We start from the raw sequence: 16,135 nt of genomic DNA, 5'->3' as shown, positions 1-16,135 counted from the left end.
CAGCGATCGAGAGCCTCCTGGTGTGCCGAAAGCAAACCTTTCCTTCTTGTTTTAGGCTGGTACAGAGGACGCTTCCACCTGCAGCTCGCAGCTGGCTGGAGCCGGTGGCCCAGCCGCCACTCGGGGGTCTCTGGCTGCAGAGGAACACAAAGAGCTGTCGGTTTTGCTGCTAGAGCTGAGTGAGGCTCAGGAGGAGATCGACTTCCTGAAGCGGCAGCTGCAAGACCCGGGCAGTCAAACCTCCGTGGGGACCTGGACGGGAGAAGAGACCAGCCTGCTGGGAGAAGGCTCCCAGGTGGAATTCCTCACGGAAGAAGGACAGGAGGCCTCACCTCCCCAAAACGAACTGAGCGGCAGCTCCATACTTACAGAGGTGGAAGCCCAAGGCATCGCAGAGCATCGGGAGCAGGCGAGCATCCCGGAGAACATCATCCAGGGCGGAGGGGAAATGGGGGCCGTGCTAGAAGTCTCTGGAGCAGCCCCAGAGCCTGGCACATGTCAGCCTCAGGAGCTGACGAGGTTGCAGATGCAGATCGAGGACCTGCAAGCGAGCCTGCGATCATCAGAGGAGCTGCATGAAAACGAGTTAAGGGAGAAAGCTGCAGACATAAGCAGGCTAAACCAGCTGGTTGAGGAACACAGGAGAAATGCTGAGGACTCTTCCAGTGCCCTTTGTGCCCTGACTGCTGAGAGAGACCAGCTCCTGTCACAGATGAAGGAGCTCTGTACCATCACGGAGCTCAAGGAGCAGGTGAGGCAGCTGGAAGAAAACCTCGCCGACTCGGAAAAGCAGAGGCTCTCGGACTACGAAAGCAGGACGGTGCAGTTCAGCCTGCTGAAGGAACAGATCCAGAGCCTGAAAAACGAGTCGAAATCCAAGGAGGTCAAAATTGAAGCTTTGCAGAAGGACCTTGATGAGGCCCAGCTGGAGCTATCTCAACAGGACGCTGTAGCCAAGGGCCTGAAAAGCCAGCTGGAGAGGAAGGAGGGTGAAGTGCTGGATAGGGAGGAATGCCTAAGGAAGACCACAGTCAAGACAGAGGAGCTGTCCCAAAACATTACCGCCAAGGAGCTGGAGACCGCCCGGCTGGAAGAGCTGCTCGCTGAGCAGACGGAGACTGTGGCGAGCCTCCAGCGCGCCTTGCACGAAAAGGACCAGCAGATGATGGAGATCAGCGTCAGCATGTCTGAGAAGATGGTCCTGCTAAACGAAGAGAAGTTCTCTCTGGGCAGCGAGCTGAAGAGCCTGAAGGAGCAGATGAGCCAACGGCAGCAAACCCCGGAGGTACGAGACCAGCAGACGGAGACGGTGGGGGAGGCAGAAGACATGCGCCTGGTGGGTGATGGACCCCAGCAGCAAGGCGAGGCGGCACCGCGTCGGGAGGAGGAGACGCCGGTCGGAGAACTGGAGCTGCTGAGGAAGGAGAACGAGCAGATGAAGCGGAAGCTGCAGGTAGCTCTCGTCAACAGGAAGGAGCTGCTGAAGAAGGTCAGTAGGCTGGAGAGCGACTTGGTGTGCGGGCGAGAGCAGCCGGGTGCAGAGGCGCCGGAAGCCGCAGCGGAAGAGAATGCCCCCAGCGGGCCGCGTGTGGGCACCGAGGGGACTCCCGAGACCCCAGGCAAGGAGATGGTGCCGGCCGAAAGAGAAGCTGAGCTGCAGAGCCTCCGTGACGCCTTGCTGGAGAAGGAGGCAGCTGAGGCACGGTCCCAGGCACAGATAGAGGAGATGAGGCAAAGCTTGCAGGACAAGGCCACCCTTGTCGAGTCCCTGAGAGCGGAGGTCGCGGAGAGCCGGTCAGCCCTCCAGAAGCTAACGGCAGCTCGTGAGAGCTCAGAAGCTCGTTTCCCAGCAGATGAGGGCGACAGCAAGAGTGAGGATGTTGGTGCATCTGCTGTGGGTCTTGAAGAGCAGGAGACATCCGCCCTGAGAGAGCGAGTCTCTGCCCTGGAACAAGAGCGGGAGCAGCTCCACAGAAAGCTGCAGGAGGCTCTGGCCTCTCGCAAGGACACGATAAAGAAGGCTCAGGAGAAAGACCGGCACCACAGGGAACAACTGAAGCAGCAAAAGGATGATTACAACCTCCTGCAGGAGCAGTTTGACAAGCAGAGCAAGGAGAAGGAAAGCATCCAAGATGAGCTCAGGCAGCTCCAGGAGCAGAGGGCGTCCGCAGAGAGGCCTCTAAGTGCACCTGTCTCCAGCTGCAGCGTGCAGTCTTCGTCCCTGGAAGCAGAAAACACACAGGCCAGCGGCAGCCTCCGGCAGGACGCAGACGTCTCTGCGGAAGAGCCGGGGGCAGAGCTGGCGGCGCTGCAGGTTGAGCGAGACCAGCTGCGAGGCGAGATCAGCCGCGTGGAAACGGAGCTCGCTGGCAAGTCCCAAGCAGCCGTCCAACTGCAGGAGCGCGTCGCCCAGCTGCTTTCGGAGGTGGACGGTCTGCAAAGAGCCTGCCAGCAAGCAGAAGCCAAGGCGGCAAGTCTTCAGCTGGAGCTGGAGAGGAGCCATGTAGAGATCTCCAGACAGGAAGATGTGGAGGAGCTAAAAGGCCTTGTGAGGCAGAAGGAAGAAGAAATCGGACTTCTCCACGCGCAGCTCGGGGAGAAGAGCGAAGCTCTTGCTAGCGTGCAGGCAGAGCGCCAGGAAAAAGATGACGTGATCCAGGCACTGAGCAGCCAGCTGGACGGGCAGGCCAGGGCGCATGAGGAGCAGAGCAGGCGGCTGCAGGCTGAGCTGCTCGAAGTCCAGCAGAAGCAAGACGAAGGGGCCGAAGAAGCCAAGTGGAAGAGCCAAATGCAGAGGAAGCTGCAGGCCGCGCTCATCTCCAGGAAGGAGGCGCTGAAGGAGAGCAAGTCTCTAAAAGAGGAGCTGGCTGCGGCTAGAGCCACCGCCGAAGATCTCTCCGTCAGGTTGAGGGACCTGGAGCGCCAGGCTAGCGACTGGGCAGCGGAGAAAGACGCGTTATCCACAAAGGTAGCCAGACTCACGGAAGAGAGAGAGAAGCTCATTGCAGAAGTAGACAAAGCCCTCATGGAAAACCAGAACCTCGATAGCTCTTGTGAGAGCTTGAAGTTGGCCCTTGAGGGCATCACTCGAGAGAAAGAGACGCTAGAGAAGGAGGTCGAATCCGCGAGGTCTTTGCAGGCTGCCGCGAGCTCCGAGTGGCAAGAGAAACACCAGGAGCTGCAGAAAGAATACGAAACCCTCCTGCAGTCCTATGAGAACGTGAGCAACGAGGCGGAGCGGATCCAGCGCGTCCTGGAGACCGTCAGGCAGGAGAAGCAGGAGGTTTTCCTCCGCTTGAAAGGGGCGGAGGGTCAGCAAAGAGAAGCGGAGAAGCAGCTGCAGGACGCTGAGCAGGAGGTCGAGGGGATGAAGGAGAAGATGAGGAAGTTTGCAAAATCCAAGCAACAGAAGATCTTGGAACTGGAAGAGGAGAACGAGCGGCTGAGGGCAGAGGTGCATCCTGCTGACGGTGACCCCGGCAGGGCGGGAGACGCAGCCCCGATGAGCGCTGGCCTTAGCGAGGAGCTAGAGCGCGCCAGGCAGGAGCATCAGTCTCTCTCTGCCCAACTGGAGGCGTTAATGGCTGAAAAGGCTGCTCTTAGCCAAGAGGTGCAGGACTTGAAGCACCAGTTGCAGCATGCAGAGTCCAAGCTGAAAGAAAGCCTGGAGGCAGCAGAAGTAGAAGAAAGTCAAGTATTTCCTGCAGCAGCATCTCCTCTAGCGAGGGCTGAAGACCTCAAGGATGTGAGCAGCCCTCCAGAGACCCTGGTGCCCGCCACCGCCGGCCCCGTAGCCGAGGCAGAACGAAAAGAGAGGGAAGGCAGCGCTTCACCCAGCAACATTGATGCTCACCTGCAGCAAATAGCTCAGCTCACGGAGCGAATCTCGGACCTGGAGGAGGGCAGGACAGCTGCGGAAGAGGAGCTTGGCCGCGTCCGTGCCAGCGTGGAGACTTTGGAGCAGGAGAAAGCAGCCTTAGAGAGCCTCGTGGCAGCAAAGGTCCAGGACTTGAACGGCCTGCAGGAGACGGTCGCCCAGATGGAGCTGACCGGCCAACAAACCAAGGAAGAGCTGGCCAGGATGACTCAGATGAAGGAAGCCACGGAGGCCGAGAAGGACGATCTGGAGGAAAGGCTCATGAATCAGCTGGCAGAACTGAACGGGAGCATTGGGAACTACCAGCAAGACGTGACGGACCTCCAGGCCAGAGACGAGCAGCTGAGGTCTGAGCTGCAGGGTCTGCAAAGAGCCATGTGCGAGCTGGAGGAGGAGAAGCGCCAGCTGCTGAGGGAGAAAGCCGAAGCGGAGGCGGAGACCCGGAGGGAGCACGCAGAGAAGCTGCAGTGTGCCCGGAAGGGAGATGGCAGCAGGACGCACGCCAAGGAGCTGCAGGAGCTGCTGAAGCAGAAGCAGCAGGAGGTGAGGCAGCTGCAGAAGGACTGCATCAGGAGTCAGGAGAAAGTCAGCGGCCTGGAGAGAACTGTGAAAGCCCTGGAGTTTGTCCACAGCGAGTCTCAGAAGGAGCTGGAGGCAGCCAAAGAGAGCGTGGCCAAGGCCGGCGGAGACGCAGAGAAAGCACGAGCTGAGCTGGCGTCCTGCAGAGCGCGGCTGGACGACACCCAGAGCGAGGCGGCCAGGGTGCTTGCAGAGAGCCTCAGGGTGAAGGAGGAGCTGCAGGCGACCAGGGACCAGGTGCAAGCTCAAGCCAAAAAGCAAGGCGAAGACTTTGAGAAAAGGCTGGTGCAAGAGAGAGACAAGCATGCGAAGGAGATGGAGAACGTGGCTGAGAAGCTGGCAGCCTCGCAGAGAGAGAGGGACCGGCTGGAAGGGGCCGCTGCGGACGTCCAAGACACCCTGCACAAGAAGGACCAAGAAACCAAGCAGCTGCAAGGCAGCCTGAACAAAACCCTGGCCCAGCTCGCAGCCTTCACCCGCAGCATGTCCTCCCTGCAGGACGACCGGGACCGCGTGATAGATGAGTCCAAAACGTGGGAGAGGAAGTTTACCAAGGCCATCCAAAAGAAGGAGGAGGAGATCCGGTCCAAGGAGGAGGCCTGCGCGGTCCTGAAGGACCAGGTTCGACAGATGACCATGCACGCCGAGGAGCTGCAGATTCAGATATCCAGGTAACGAGGGGGTAGCTCTTTGTTTGGGTCCTTGCAGCTGGAGGCAGTGCAGAGCCGTGACAGTCCAGCAAAAACGCGGGAGATGAGGGCTTTTGTGGGTGGTGTTTTATGGGACTGTTTGTATCGCTGGGCCAGCGTTCAGGTTGTGCTGCCCGTCCCAGGCCTGAGGGAAGAGCACAGCGGTACTCGAAAGCTTGTCTGCGTCCCTGCTGTATACTTGGTCCAGCAGAAGATACTGCCCATAGAAATCCCTGCCGTAAACAGGCCTTTGGATTGAAAGGGGGAAAAGCCACGGGGGTGGACAAGTTTCCAGCCCACTGTTGAAAAGCAAAAGGCATTTGAAGACTTCATTCAGTTGTTTTAATTAAATCCTGGAGCCAGTCAGGATTCCCACAGCAAGCTTCTGGCTTTAGAGGGCCAGGTCTGCAAGGAAGCTAGGGAGGCCACATATAGAGTCCTGCATCCAGTTGTGGGCCCCCCACCATAGAAAGGATGTGGACACACTGGAGAGAGTCCAGTGGAGGGCTACAAAAATAGTTGTGGGGCTGGGGGACAGGACTGGTGAGGAGAGGCCGAGGGAACTGAGCTTATTGAGTCTGCAGAAGAGAAGACCGAGGGGATTGAATAGCAGCCTTCACCTCTCTGCAGGGGGGCTGCAAAGAGGATGGAGCTGGGCTGGTCTCAGTGGGGGCAGATGACAGAAGGAGCAATGGGCTCAAGCTGCAGCAAGGGAAGTTGGGGTTGGATATCAGGAAAAACCTTCTCACTAGGAGGGTAATAAAGCACTGGAGCAAGTTACCCAGAGAGGTGAAGGAGTCTCCATCCTTGGAGATGTTTAAGACCCAGCTAGACAAAGCCTTGGCTGGGATGATGCAGTTGGGGCTGGTCCTGCTTGGAGCAGGAGGTTGGACTAGATGTGACCTCCTGAGGTCCTTTCCAGCCTGCATTGTCTGTGAAACCAGCCCAGATGCAGCATACCCAAATTCAGCACCATGGGGAAGGGGTAAAGGGACACAGATGTTAACTTCCCTGCTGTCTCTTCAGTCCAGCAGGCTTGTTGGGAATGCCAGCCAAAGTGTCTCTGCAGGGAGCAGGCAGCATGGGAGAGGATTAAGCTAGAACAATTTTGAGACGAACAGAAAATGAAAGTCCATTTACTGACAGCTGAGCATTGGCAGGGCTCCACCGTGCTGTCCAGGGACCAGGGGGGACGCTCCAGGAGAAGGGGAACATCTGATGCAGTCGTGCGGGCTGCCCCTATGTGCTAGGGTGGCAGGTGCTCTAGCAACGTGTAGCATTAGTGGTTGTTGATGCAAATGTGGGTAGTGACACGCGTGGGAGATTGGCCTCGTATGTTCTTCTTCCTGTGTCCAGGCTCGAGCATGACAAACGGGACTGGGAGGCAGAGTCCAAGAGGGAGGCCCAGCAGCATCGAGAGGCATCTGAAAAGTTGCAGGAAGAGAACAAGGGGCTCCTGTCTCAGCTGGAAGAGGCTCAGCGGCTGCACAGGGACTCTCAGAGCGAACAACAGAAGCTGGAGGGAGAGATCAAGAGCCTCCGAGACCAGCTTGCCGATACACGTCACTCCTTTGCCAAGTGCGAGTCTGCAAGAGAAGAACTGGAGAGCAGCGTCCGGCAGCAAGAAGCCAGCCTCCAGGACTGCAGGTTCAGCTGCGAGCAGCTTGAGGCTGACCTCCAGGCCTCCCGGGACCTGACGAACAAGCTGCAAGAAGAGATCGGGGCCAAGGATCAAAAGATCCTGAGTCTGCTCTCCGCCACGGAGGAGGCGGTGGTGGCGGCCGTGTCTGAGTTCCAGCAGCAGCACACGGAGGAGATTAAAGAGCTAGAGAGCAACCTGAGCAAGAAGGAAGAGGAGAAAATGGCCTTGGAAAATGAGAGGAAAAAAGCACTGGACAAGTTTGACCGTCTCACCGAGAAGATGAAGGTAGTCAGGGAGGAGAGCAGGCAGAAGAAGGCGCAGCTGGACTCCTTCACCAAGTCCATGTCCTCTTTGCAGGACGACAGAGACCGCGTGCTGAGAGAGTACCAGCAGCTGGAGGAGCGCCACCTCGCCGTCATCTTGGAGAAAGACCAGCTGATCCAAGAGGCGGCCACGGAGAACAACTCACTCAAAGAGGAGATTCGCAGCTTCCACAGCCGGATGGACGACCTCCACTCGGAGAACGCCAAGTTGGAGGCCGAGCTGGTGCGGTACCGCGAGGACCTGAACCAGGTCATTTCCATAAAGGACTCTCAGCAGAAGCAGCTCCTCAAAACGCAGCTTCAGAGGATCCAAGCCCTGGAAAAAGACAAGGCCAGCGCAGAAGAGCAGCTGAAAGAGGCCGACCGTGCCCTGGAAGCTCTCCGGGAGCAGGCAGAAGCCCTGCAGAAGGACAAAGTCGGCCTGTCCGAGGAGATGGAGACCCTGACCGCCTCCCTCTCGGAAACGCGGGGCGAGGTGGCAGCGCTGCGCGAGGGGGCCGCCGTCGTGGATCTTGAGGCCCGGTTGAAAGGCAGGGAGGACGAGGTGCAGGAGCTGAGCAGTCGGCTCACGCTCACGCAGCAGCGGCTGACGGAAGTGGAGGAGGACCTGGACCGTGTCCAGAGGGAGGCAGCCAAGAAGGTGGACGAGACCGAGCACAAACTGAGGAAGGAGCTGAAGCACCTTCACCACGACGCGGGGGTCATGAGGAACGAGACGGAGACCGCAGAGGAGCGGGTGGCCGAGCTGGCGCGGGACCTGATGGAGATGGAGCAGAAGCTGCTGGCAGTCACGGAGGAGAACAAGGATCTCCGAGCCCGAATTCAGTCATTTGGGAAGTCGATGAGCTCTCTCCAGGACAGCTGGGACCAGAGCAACGAGGAGCTCCGGGCGCTGCAGCAGAAATACGCTGCGGACATGGAGGAGCAGCAGGGCCTCCTTCACAGCCTCCAGAAGGAGAGGGCCCAGCTGCAGGAGGGGCAAAGCAGCCTTGCCCGAGAGCGAGACTCCCTGGTGTCTGAACTGGCAGCCCTGAAGGAGGCTGCGGACGAGCGCGGACTGTTGTCCCAGGTGGAGAAGCTTCATCAGCAGCTCCAGGCCAAAGAGGAAGAGCTTCGCCGCATGTCCTCGGAGCTGGACGGGGCCTCCAGCCAGGTCAAGTCCTTCTCCAAAGCCATGGCCAGCTTGCAGGACGAGAGGGACCGGATCTTGAGCGAACTGGACAAAGCCCGAAAGGTGGAGGAAACAAAGCAGCAAGCGGCCGTGAGCGCTTCCGCCAGCCCGGCTGAAGTGCAGAGCCTGAAGAAGGCCCTGTCCTCCCTGCAAGCCGACAGGGACAGGCTGGTGAGTTGGCTCTCCCCCGCCCCTCTTACACCCCTGGGGGAGCCTGGGTGGGAGCTCTAGCAGGGACCTCCTCCAGCATCCTCCTGAAGACCCAGGAGGTCTGGCATTCATAGCGCAAATGCAGCACACGTGCGTCCCAATGCACCCAGGGCCCTCGTGACTCCATCCTTCTTTTGGCCTCTGTGACTCGGTGTCTCATTTAAAGCGGGGTCATAAATCAGGGGTCCAGACCTGCTTCTGCTTGCCCAGCTCTTTTCTCTGGGCCTGATGCGGCACAGCTTGTAGTCTCCGATCCGGTCCGGTTCTGGACGGGCAGGTGTTTGGGGCTCCTGCTTCCTGCGGCAGACGACTGGGGTGCCCTACCACGTACCTCCTTCCCCCCTCTTCCTATTTACCCATCTTAGTCATCTCTGGACTTTGGTGTCCGCTCAATAGTTGCTTTGCTGACCTTGCCTGCGTAGCTCTGTTAATGGGAGAGCAGGACTGGAAGGGACATCTGTGGTCTCTTGAGTCCATCCCCTGGTCATGGCAGGCAAGCACAGTAGTCCTGTTCACAAGCCAGTCCTGGTGCTGGATCGGGTGTGAACATCTGGAGAGGGCAGAGCAGAAATAGATCCTCGCAAGGGAAAGCACTTTTTTTTTCTCTTACTGCAGAGGAGGACTCAGACAAACCGCTGGAAGTTGCAGCAAAGTAGGTTTAGGTTGCATCTCAGGAAACACTTCCTCACTGTCGGAGCAGGGAGGCTGTAACAGACGCCCGGGGAAGCTGTGGACTCCATCACTGGAGGTGTCAAGGTGTTTCCACCTCCCTCCTGCTGCTCCATGTGTCCGGGGGGGGGAGGCACGGGGGGTTAATCCTCCCCACAAGGCGCTGGTGCTGCTGCAGCCCAGGCTGGGGATGGGGCTGGGCAGTGCCAATGCTGCTGCTGGCACCATCCCCGCAGGGTCCTGACTGGAGGGTCTTGCCCCTGCGCTCAGGCTCAGTCCCACGCTGCACTGGGGCTTCATTGCTCTGCACAGCTGCTCAGTGCCTTCGCCCTGCTCCATATTCTTCCCCCACAGCTTGAAGCTTGCAGGACCTGTTTGCCCATTGTGTTCCCCATAGACTTCAGCTTCCTGCCCCAGCCCAGCAGTGCCAGCTCCTGTGCATTGCAGCCCAGCCCTGTTGCTTCAGCACAGGTGTGGTGGTTGTTTCTGTCCAGCCTTGTCCAAGATCCCAGCTGGAACAGGCATGACCTAAATGCTTGTCCTGCCTCCATGCTCGGTGATGATCTTGCCTTGCAGACCTCAGTGCTCGCTCATTCCTTGCTGCCACCTCATTCACGCAATTTTCTGTCATTGCGAGCATCTTCTGTGAATGGAGCCAGTGTGTGGGCATCCCCCCAAGCCTCCCCTGCAGGGGCCTGAATTTAAAGCAGCTCATATGTGTTGATCTCAGGAGGCTGTCTTCTGATTTACCCCAGTGGAGCCCAGGCCCGGAGAAGGGTTTAGTCACCTCTCGCCCTCCGGTTAACACCAGCCTTGTGTTTGTCTTTGCTCTGGGGATAGGAAGGACCCCACTGAAGATTGCTTTAGCTTTTCCCCATCCTGCAGAGCTGTCTCTTCTTGTCAGCAAGCCCATTTGTGTCATTGGTCCCTATGTGAGGAGCAGTTTTCCCCATCTGTCTCAAGTCTTCGGCCTGTGCCTTTGCACCGATGAAACAGCAAACCTTGGTTTCCAGCTCGCGCTCCCCTCCCTCCCTTCACTGTTTTATAGCAGCCCTCAATAGATTCGTGCTGGGAAGATGTGACACACTTGCCTTCAGTGGCAAATTAACAACAAGGGGAGCCACACAGATGTTTTTTTCTTGTTCTCACATGTAGAAGTTTTCCCACCAACCTGGAAAACTGCCTGAGGCTTTTCTCTATTTAAGCAGGTAATTGAGCCAGGCATCGCCCCGGGCGCATCCATCAGCTGGTTGTTCTGTTTCCCTTCCTCGGGCATAGATGTATCGTCCTGTTGGTAGATAAAGCTGGCTCTGGGGGGCTGGGGCAGGATGGGCAGCTCTCCGGTGCGGGATCTGAGCAGCTGTGAGCAGGACAGGCCCGGAGGCTGTGATAGAGAGCGCTTCAGCAGCACTGGTGAACAGTCAGAGCAAAACGCCGTGCCTGTTCGTTCAGCATCTGTGACAGGGCTTCTCCCCACGTTGGTTTTGTCCCGCCGCAGGTGACGGAGCTGAAGAACCTGCAGCAGCAGTACCTGCAGGTCGGCGTGGACACGGCCGAGATCTCTCGCCTGCAGACGCAGCTGCAGGAGCAGCAGCAGGAGGCAGAGGAGCTGCGCCGGGTCCAAGAGCAGCTCCGGCAAGAGGGGGTTTCCTGGCAGCAAGAGCTCCAGCAGCTCAGGTGAGAACAGCACGCGGGGCCGGGGCAGTGACCGAGTCCTCCCTTGGACGTGGGTCGGAGCAGGCGTTAGGGGTGCTGGGTAGGCAGGGTTGCCATTGTGCTGTTCCCTGCCCTCGGCAGTGGCTAACACCGCACGTTGCTGCACTTGGGTCGTGCCTGCTGCGGGCAGCGCTGGCACGTAGGAGCTGACTTCCTCCTCTCCCCGGCCCGTGCCAGCTCTGGCACACGACAGCCCCTGTGATTGCTGACCCCTCATTTAAGTTGCTGCAGGAACTCGTCCCAGTTGTACGCAGGGAAGGTCCTCGATCTTGCTAGCTTCATGCCTGCCCTGTGCTGAAGGCTGCCTGGACCACACAGTCCACAAGCTGATATCCAGCAGCCCTTTCCTCTCCCTGCTGCCCCCGCTACCAGAGCCACAGGTAACCTGCCTGTCTCGTAGAGGTGCTGCAAATGCCCTGGCTCGTTTCCCCACGCATTTCTCTCAACGGCCCGTTCAGCTGGTGATGGGTGCCCGGTGTCTGCACAACAGCAAGTCATATATTGAGCGTGGAGATGTCTCCATGCACAGCTCACAGACGTGGTTGGTGATGGGCACCGAATGTCTGTGAGGACAAGCTTGTTGATTGCAGATGCTGTTTCACTTCCTTGTTGTCTCTTTTGCTAAAGAAGGCAGCAAGAAAGCCTCGCATTAAACCCCAAGCTGAGGCCGTTTGGTGTTGAGGACCACCTGGCAGATGGAGCCCCTCAGGCAGAGGACGTGTGCCCCGCTCTGCAAACCAGGGTTGCCAGTCTGATGCATAGGGATGGTAACGAGCACAGGTCCCCCAGTGGGAGCTTTGACCAGCCACGCAGGCCCGTTGGGGAGTCCCCTGATGCCAGGCATAGATGGTTATAAAAAAAGAGGGGCCTTCACTGCCACGGGAGGGAGCGTGGGATGGCATGCACTGCAGGGGCCGGTCATTCCCGGCTGTGCAGGAGAAGCAGCGAGCTGCAGGTGGGGCTGGCAGATGCCCCCAGGCACTGACGCAGTCTGAGGATGCTCGAGAACAGCAGATACCTGAGGCAGGGGTGCCTACAGGCCTCGTGGGCATTGCCCAGGTCTCTGCGCTGTTCATGCTGTCCAAAGTAGGGAGAAACTGCTCAGCTTTGCAAGAGGCTCCAGTCCATGCATCTGCTTCTCCCTGGTGCCTGCCTCTGGACCCAGCACGCACAGGGGGAGGCTCCTTCCCTACGGCCGTGTTGGGGGAATATCCTCCGTGAACCCCCCTGCATGTCCTTTGCAGACAGGAGAAGGCCACGTGGGAGGAGCAGAGCAGGGGGGTGAAGGAGCAGTGCCTGATGGCCATAGCTGACAAGGACCAGCAGCTGAGCCACCTGCAAAAGATTGTGCAGGAGCTGCGGCCGCCCCTGTCCCAGTCGCAGGTCGTGGAGGAGCAGCACCAGAGGCAGGTGAGCAGCGAGGTTCAGAGGAGCCAGAGGGCCGGTGCTGAGCGTCTCGAGGGGGTGGCTTGTGGGGTCCCAGGCCTGGAGGGCTCTCTGTAGGGCACTGGGCCGGGGGTGTTACTGAGGGGCTGGCACTCAACGGTAGAGTCACTCTCCCCGGCAGGCTTCGACAGAGCCCCCTGGCACCAGGGATGCATCCAACCTGGAAGCTGAGACGAAGCATCTCCGCTCCCAGCTGGGCGACAGCCTGAAGGAGCTGCACCAAAAAGAGCTGAGGATCCAGCAGCTCCATAGCAAGGTACGGGACATGCCTGGCTGCAGGGTGGGGAAGGAGCCAGGCCCCTGGCTATCCATGGGCCCCTGCCTGCTTCAGGGACTTTGCTAGGTCCTGCACCACCCTCCCGTTGCAGCTGCAGCTGAGGTGAGCAGGAGGGGAGGCCCCGGTCTGTACCTGGGGCAAGTTGGCGGTGGCTGCGGTCCATGCTCGGCTGGGTGAGCTGAGCCCTGGGCTCCCAGGGGAGCGGCATGGCTAGCTGACTCGGAGCTGCCCCATGCTCCGCTCTTCCCCTCCGCAGCTGTCCCAGCTCTTCGAGGAGAAGAACACCCTGTCGCTGCAGCTGCGGGGCAGCAGCCGGAGCCTGCGCGAGAGCCACCAGCACTACAGCGAGGTCCTGGCCCGCTGCGCCACACTCGAGAAGCAGCTGCGGGACCTGCAGCCACCCAGCAAGGATGTGGTAGGGGCTGGCACAGGGTGGGATCCTCCCCCGTGGCAGGCAAGGGCAGGTCTGGCTGCGGGCGGCGTATGGCCTGTCCGGGGCACCTGCACTCGGCTCATCTACCCTCACGCTCTCTGTCCCAGGGCTCCCTCATGACCGACACCGCCCCCGGAGCCCCCCAGGAGAAGAGCGCGCCCCCGCGGGAGTGCTACACCCCCGAGCTGCAGGAGCTGCAGCTGAGGTGAGCAGGAGGGGAGGCCCCAGGCCTTGGCCCAGCATGCGGGGAAAGTGGCCCAGACCCACCAGCATCTGCGGGAAGCTGTGAGATGGACCCCTCAATCAAGACTGCATTTATAGCTGTGGTCTTGAGCTCTCCGCGGGCTGGTGTCTGGATGGCCCAAGTCCTGCTGCAAGAACGGCTCTATGGGAACGACGGGTCCCCGTGTCGGAGGCAGATCTTTGCTAGGAGCCGAGACGGGCGACAAGGGCAGCGAAGGGGCTGGGGGTCCCATGCAGAGAGGCAGAGGAGCGAGGCAGTGTTCGGCTGGAGACGAGGGCATAACAGCAGGTTCCTGAACAGGGGGAACGAGTGGTCTCCGCAGGCTGAGAGGCAAAGGGCTTCAACAGCAGCGCTGATTTTAGTATCTAAGTGTCAGGAAAAAAAGCTCCCTCCTGCGAGATCAGCAGGCAGTGCGGCCCCAGAGCCAGCAGCGTCCCCTTTGCTACGGCTTTGTGAGCAGAGGCTAGGTGGGCATCCGGGTGCAGACAGGACCCCGTGCCTCAGTGCGGGGCTGGGATGAGACGCCCCTTGAGGGCTCCTCCAGCCTGTGGGTCTGGGCTTTCTCAATAACCTCCTGCTTGCAGAGAGGGGAGGAGGCCAAGCCCCTTCCTGGTGCAGCGTAGGCAGGAAACGCCTGGTAACCACAGATCCCTTTATAAACCCTTTACGAATCCATGGTGCGGCCACAGCTTGCGAGTGGCGCCCAGCTCTGTCCTTGCACCTCCAGCAGGAGAGAGAAGAGCTGGAGCAGGTGCAGAGACGGGCAGCAAGGATGAGGAGCGCTATGGAGAGCCTTCCCTAGCAGATGCACAAGGCCAGGCCTGGGCAGGAAAAGGGTTTGCAGCAAAGAGGAAATTGCTAGGGATTTATTATGTACTGTCTTTCACAATACAAGAGCGAGGGGTCACAGCACAGAGCTAGGAGGTAGTATGTTTAAAGCAAGCACCAGGCCACTCTTTCTCCCCGCATGGCATTAAAATGGGGCTTTGCAGCCACCAGGTGCAGTAGGAGTTGAGAGCTCGGACAGATCCACCCAGGGCCTGGACACGGGCTTGGAGGAAAGGGGCATTGGGAGCGAGGGGCGCAGCCTCTGTGTCAAACCAGCCTGGACCTTCAGTGCTGGAGGCTGCAAGGGGGAGAGGAGCAGGGGAAAACCCTGTTCAGACCCAGTCACTCTGTTCAGCCTCCTCTCCCTGCCCGTGTGACACCGGAGACTGGGCATGACGGACGTGAATCTGACCCAGTCCACGGCTGCTCTTCTGTTCTTCCAGGCTGTCGGAGGCTGAGCACCTGCGCAGCAGCACGAAGCAGGACTTGCGGCAGGCAGAGGAGCAGCTGCAGGAGGAGCGAGACCGGCGCCTGGCCGTGGAGGACGCGCTCTGCGCCGCGCAGGATCAGATCCGGAGGTGAGAGCCCCACAATCCCTGGCGTCGCCCAGCGCCGACCACACTCAGAGGCAGGAAATCATTGTGGCCTTTCCTTAGAGTCAGGGTTCAAGGGCTGCCTTGTACACCCAGCCCCGCAAGCCCCTGCCTGGAGTCCAGATGGGAGGTTGCTGGCATGGGCAGGCCGGGGACCTCCAGAGCCTGCCTGGGACCCCGAGCCCTTGCCTGTTTGAAGGTGCCCAGCCTTACAGCAGGAGCCCAAGTCCACGGAGCAGCAGGCATCCATCTCCCCCCTGCCCCCAGGCAGGAAGTGAAGGTTGCAGTGGATGCTGCACTTCATCCCTCACTGAGCCCCAGTTTGGCCCCGGCTCCAGCAAGCATTGGCTGTACTTGGAGGAGCCACACGCCGCTGGGCCAAACCTTGAAGGTTTAATGCCGAGGCTGGGAAGCGGAGCAGGCATGGGCAGCCACGCCGTTGGCAAAGCCGGGGGTTGGTGTTCTTGAAACCCCAGGCTGCTGAAGCCATGGCCCCAGGCCAGGGGGAAAGTCTGAGGGCATCCGCAGGGCTGCGCAGGGTGGGCACTCTGTCCTGGGGGCAAAGATGGCATGGGCTCTGTCGTAAGTGGTGTTGGGGCAGAGGAGCATGGCACCTGTGGTGGGAGCAAGAGGCAGCTCCAGGGGTTTTGTCAGTCTCTGCCACATATCAGGGGCCTCCCATACCAGCCGTAGCTTGACGACATCTCTGTTTCCTGCAGGCTGGAGTCAGGGGAGTGGGCATCCACCCTGAGTCACGGCATCGACATGTCCCCTGCCCACGAGCATGCCCTGCTTCTGGACCCTGCCGAGGGCAGCTTCAGCAAGGTGAGAGCCCTCGAGCCGGCACCCAGGGCCTGCATGCAGACCCATTGCAGGAGTCCACGTGACTCTTGAAGGGCAGGGAGGCAGCAGCTGACCACAGAGCATCCGGCCAGCTGGATGAGCCCAGCCCTGGGGTGACAGGCTGGTCCTTGCTCTGGGGGCCAGACAGCTGAGAGCTGCAGGCGCCATGCACTAGCCACCCGTTGCCTGGCACCTCGCTGTGGCCACAGCTGGGCCGTCCCCGTGTTCGTGGCTCGACAGCGTGACCTGCCAGCCTCTTCCTGCGGGCCCCAGCCCCTGTGCCTGGATGGCCATGGCTGCAGAGGCCAGCATCTGCGTGCAGCCTGAAGGAGGACTGACCTCTGGCAGTACGTGAGCCGAGCCCCTCTGCCTTCTTGTGCTAGGCCTGAAGAGGCCAAAACACAGCTTTGGGAGGCTCCGGGGGTACCGTAGCCCTTGCCACAGGTACACGTGGTCCCTTCAGGAGGAGGCTGTGGGGCTGGTGTTTGCTGACCCCAGCCCACCTCCCCAGGCAGGAGAGGGAGGGCGAGGGGGCAACACAACCAAGGATGGGGTGGGCTGGGCTGGTCACGGCCAGAGCCCTCTGAGCTGCATC

At 59.9% G+C, this 16,135-nt stretch overlaps 1 protein-coding gene across 4 annotated transcripts in view; it reads left to right on the top strand.

The window, feature by feature from the left end:
- The window catches only part of GOLGB1 (golgin B1), a 42,994-nt gene that overhangs the window by 25,936 nt on the left and 923 nt on the right, over positions 1-16,135 (top strand). For all 4 annotated transcript variants that reach the window (XM_014605672.3, XM_019494923.2, XM_019494924.2 and 1 more), the window contains exons 15-23: positions 56-5,127; positions 6,502-8,452; positions 10,659-10,837; positions 12,121-12,286; positions 12,444-12,578; positions 12,856-13,014; positions 13,140-13,237; positions 14,548-14,682; positions 15,417-15,522. In XM_014605672.3, coding sequence (XP_014461158.2) covers positions 56-5,127; positions 6,502-8,452; positions 10,659-10,837; positions 12,121-12,286; positions 12,444-12,578; positions 12,856-13,014; positions 13,140-13,237; positions 14,548-14,682; positions 15,417-15,522 — 8,001 coding nt within the window. The remainder of the gene's footprint in view (positions 1-55; positions 5,128-6,501; positions 8,453-10,658; positions 10,838-12,120; positions 12,287-12,443; positions 12,579-12,855; positions 13,015-13,139; positions 13,238-14,547; positions 14,683-15,416; positions 15,523-16,135) is intronic.

Source organism: Alligator mississippiensis, chromosome 4 (genome assembly GCF_030867095.1).
Source record: "Alligator mississippiensis isolate rAllMis1 chromosome 4, rAllMis1, whole genome shotgun sequence".
Classification (NCBI taxonomy): domain Eukaryota; kingdom Metazoa; phylum Chordata; order Crocodylia; family Alligatoridae; genus Alligator; species Alligator mississippiensis.
Note: the sequence above shows the minus strand (reverse complement) of the source record. Positions and strands in the feature narration are given on the sequence as shown.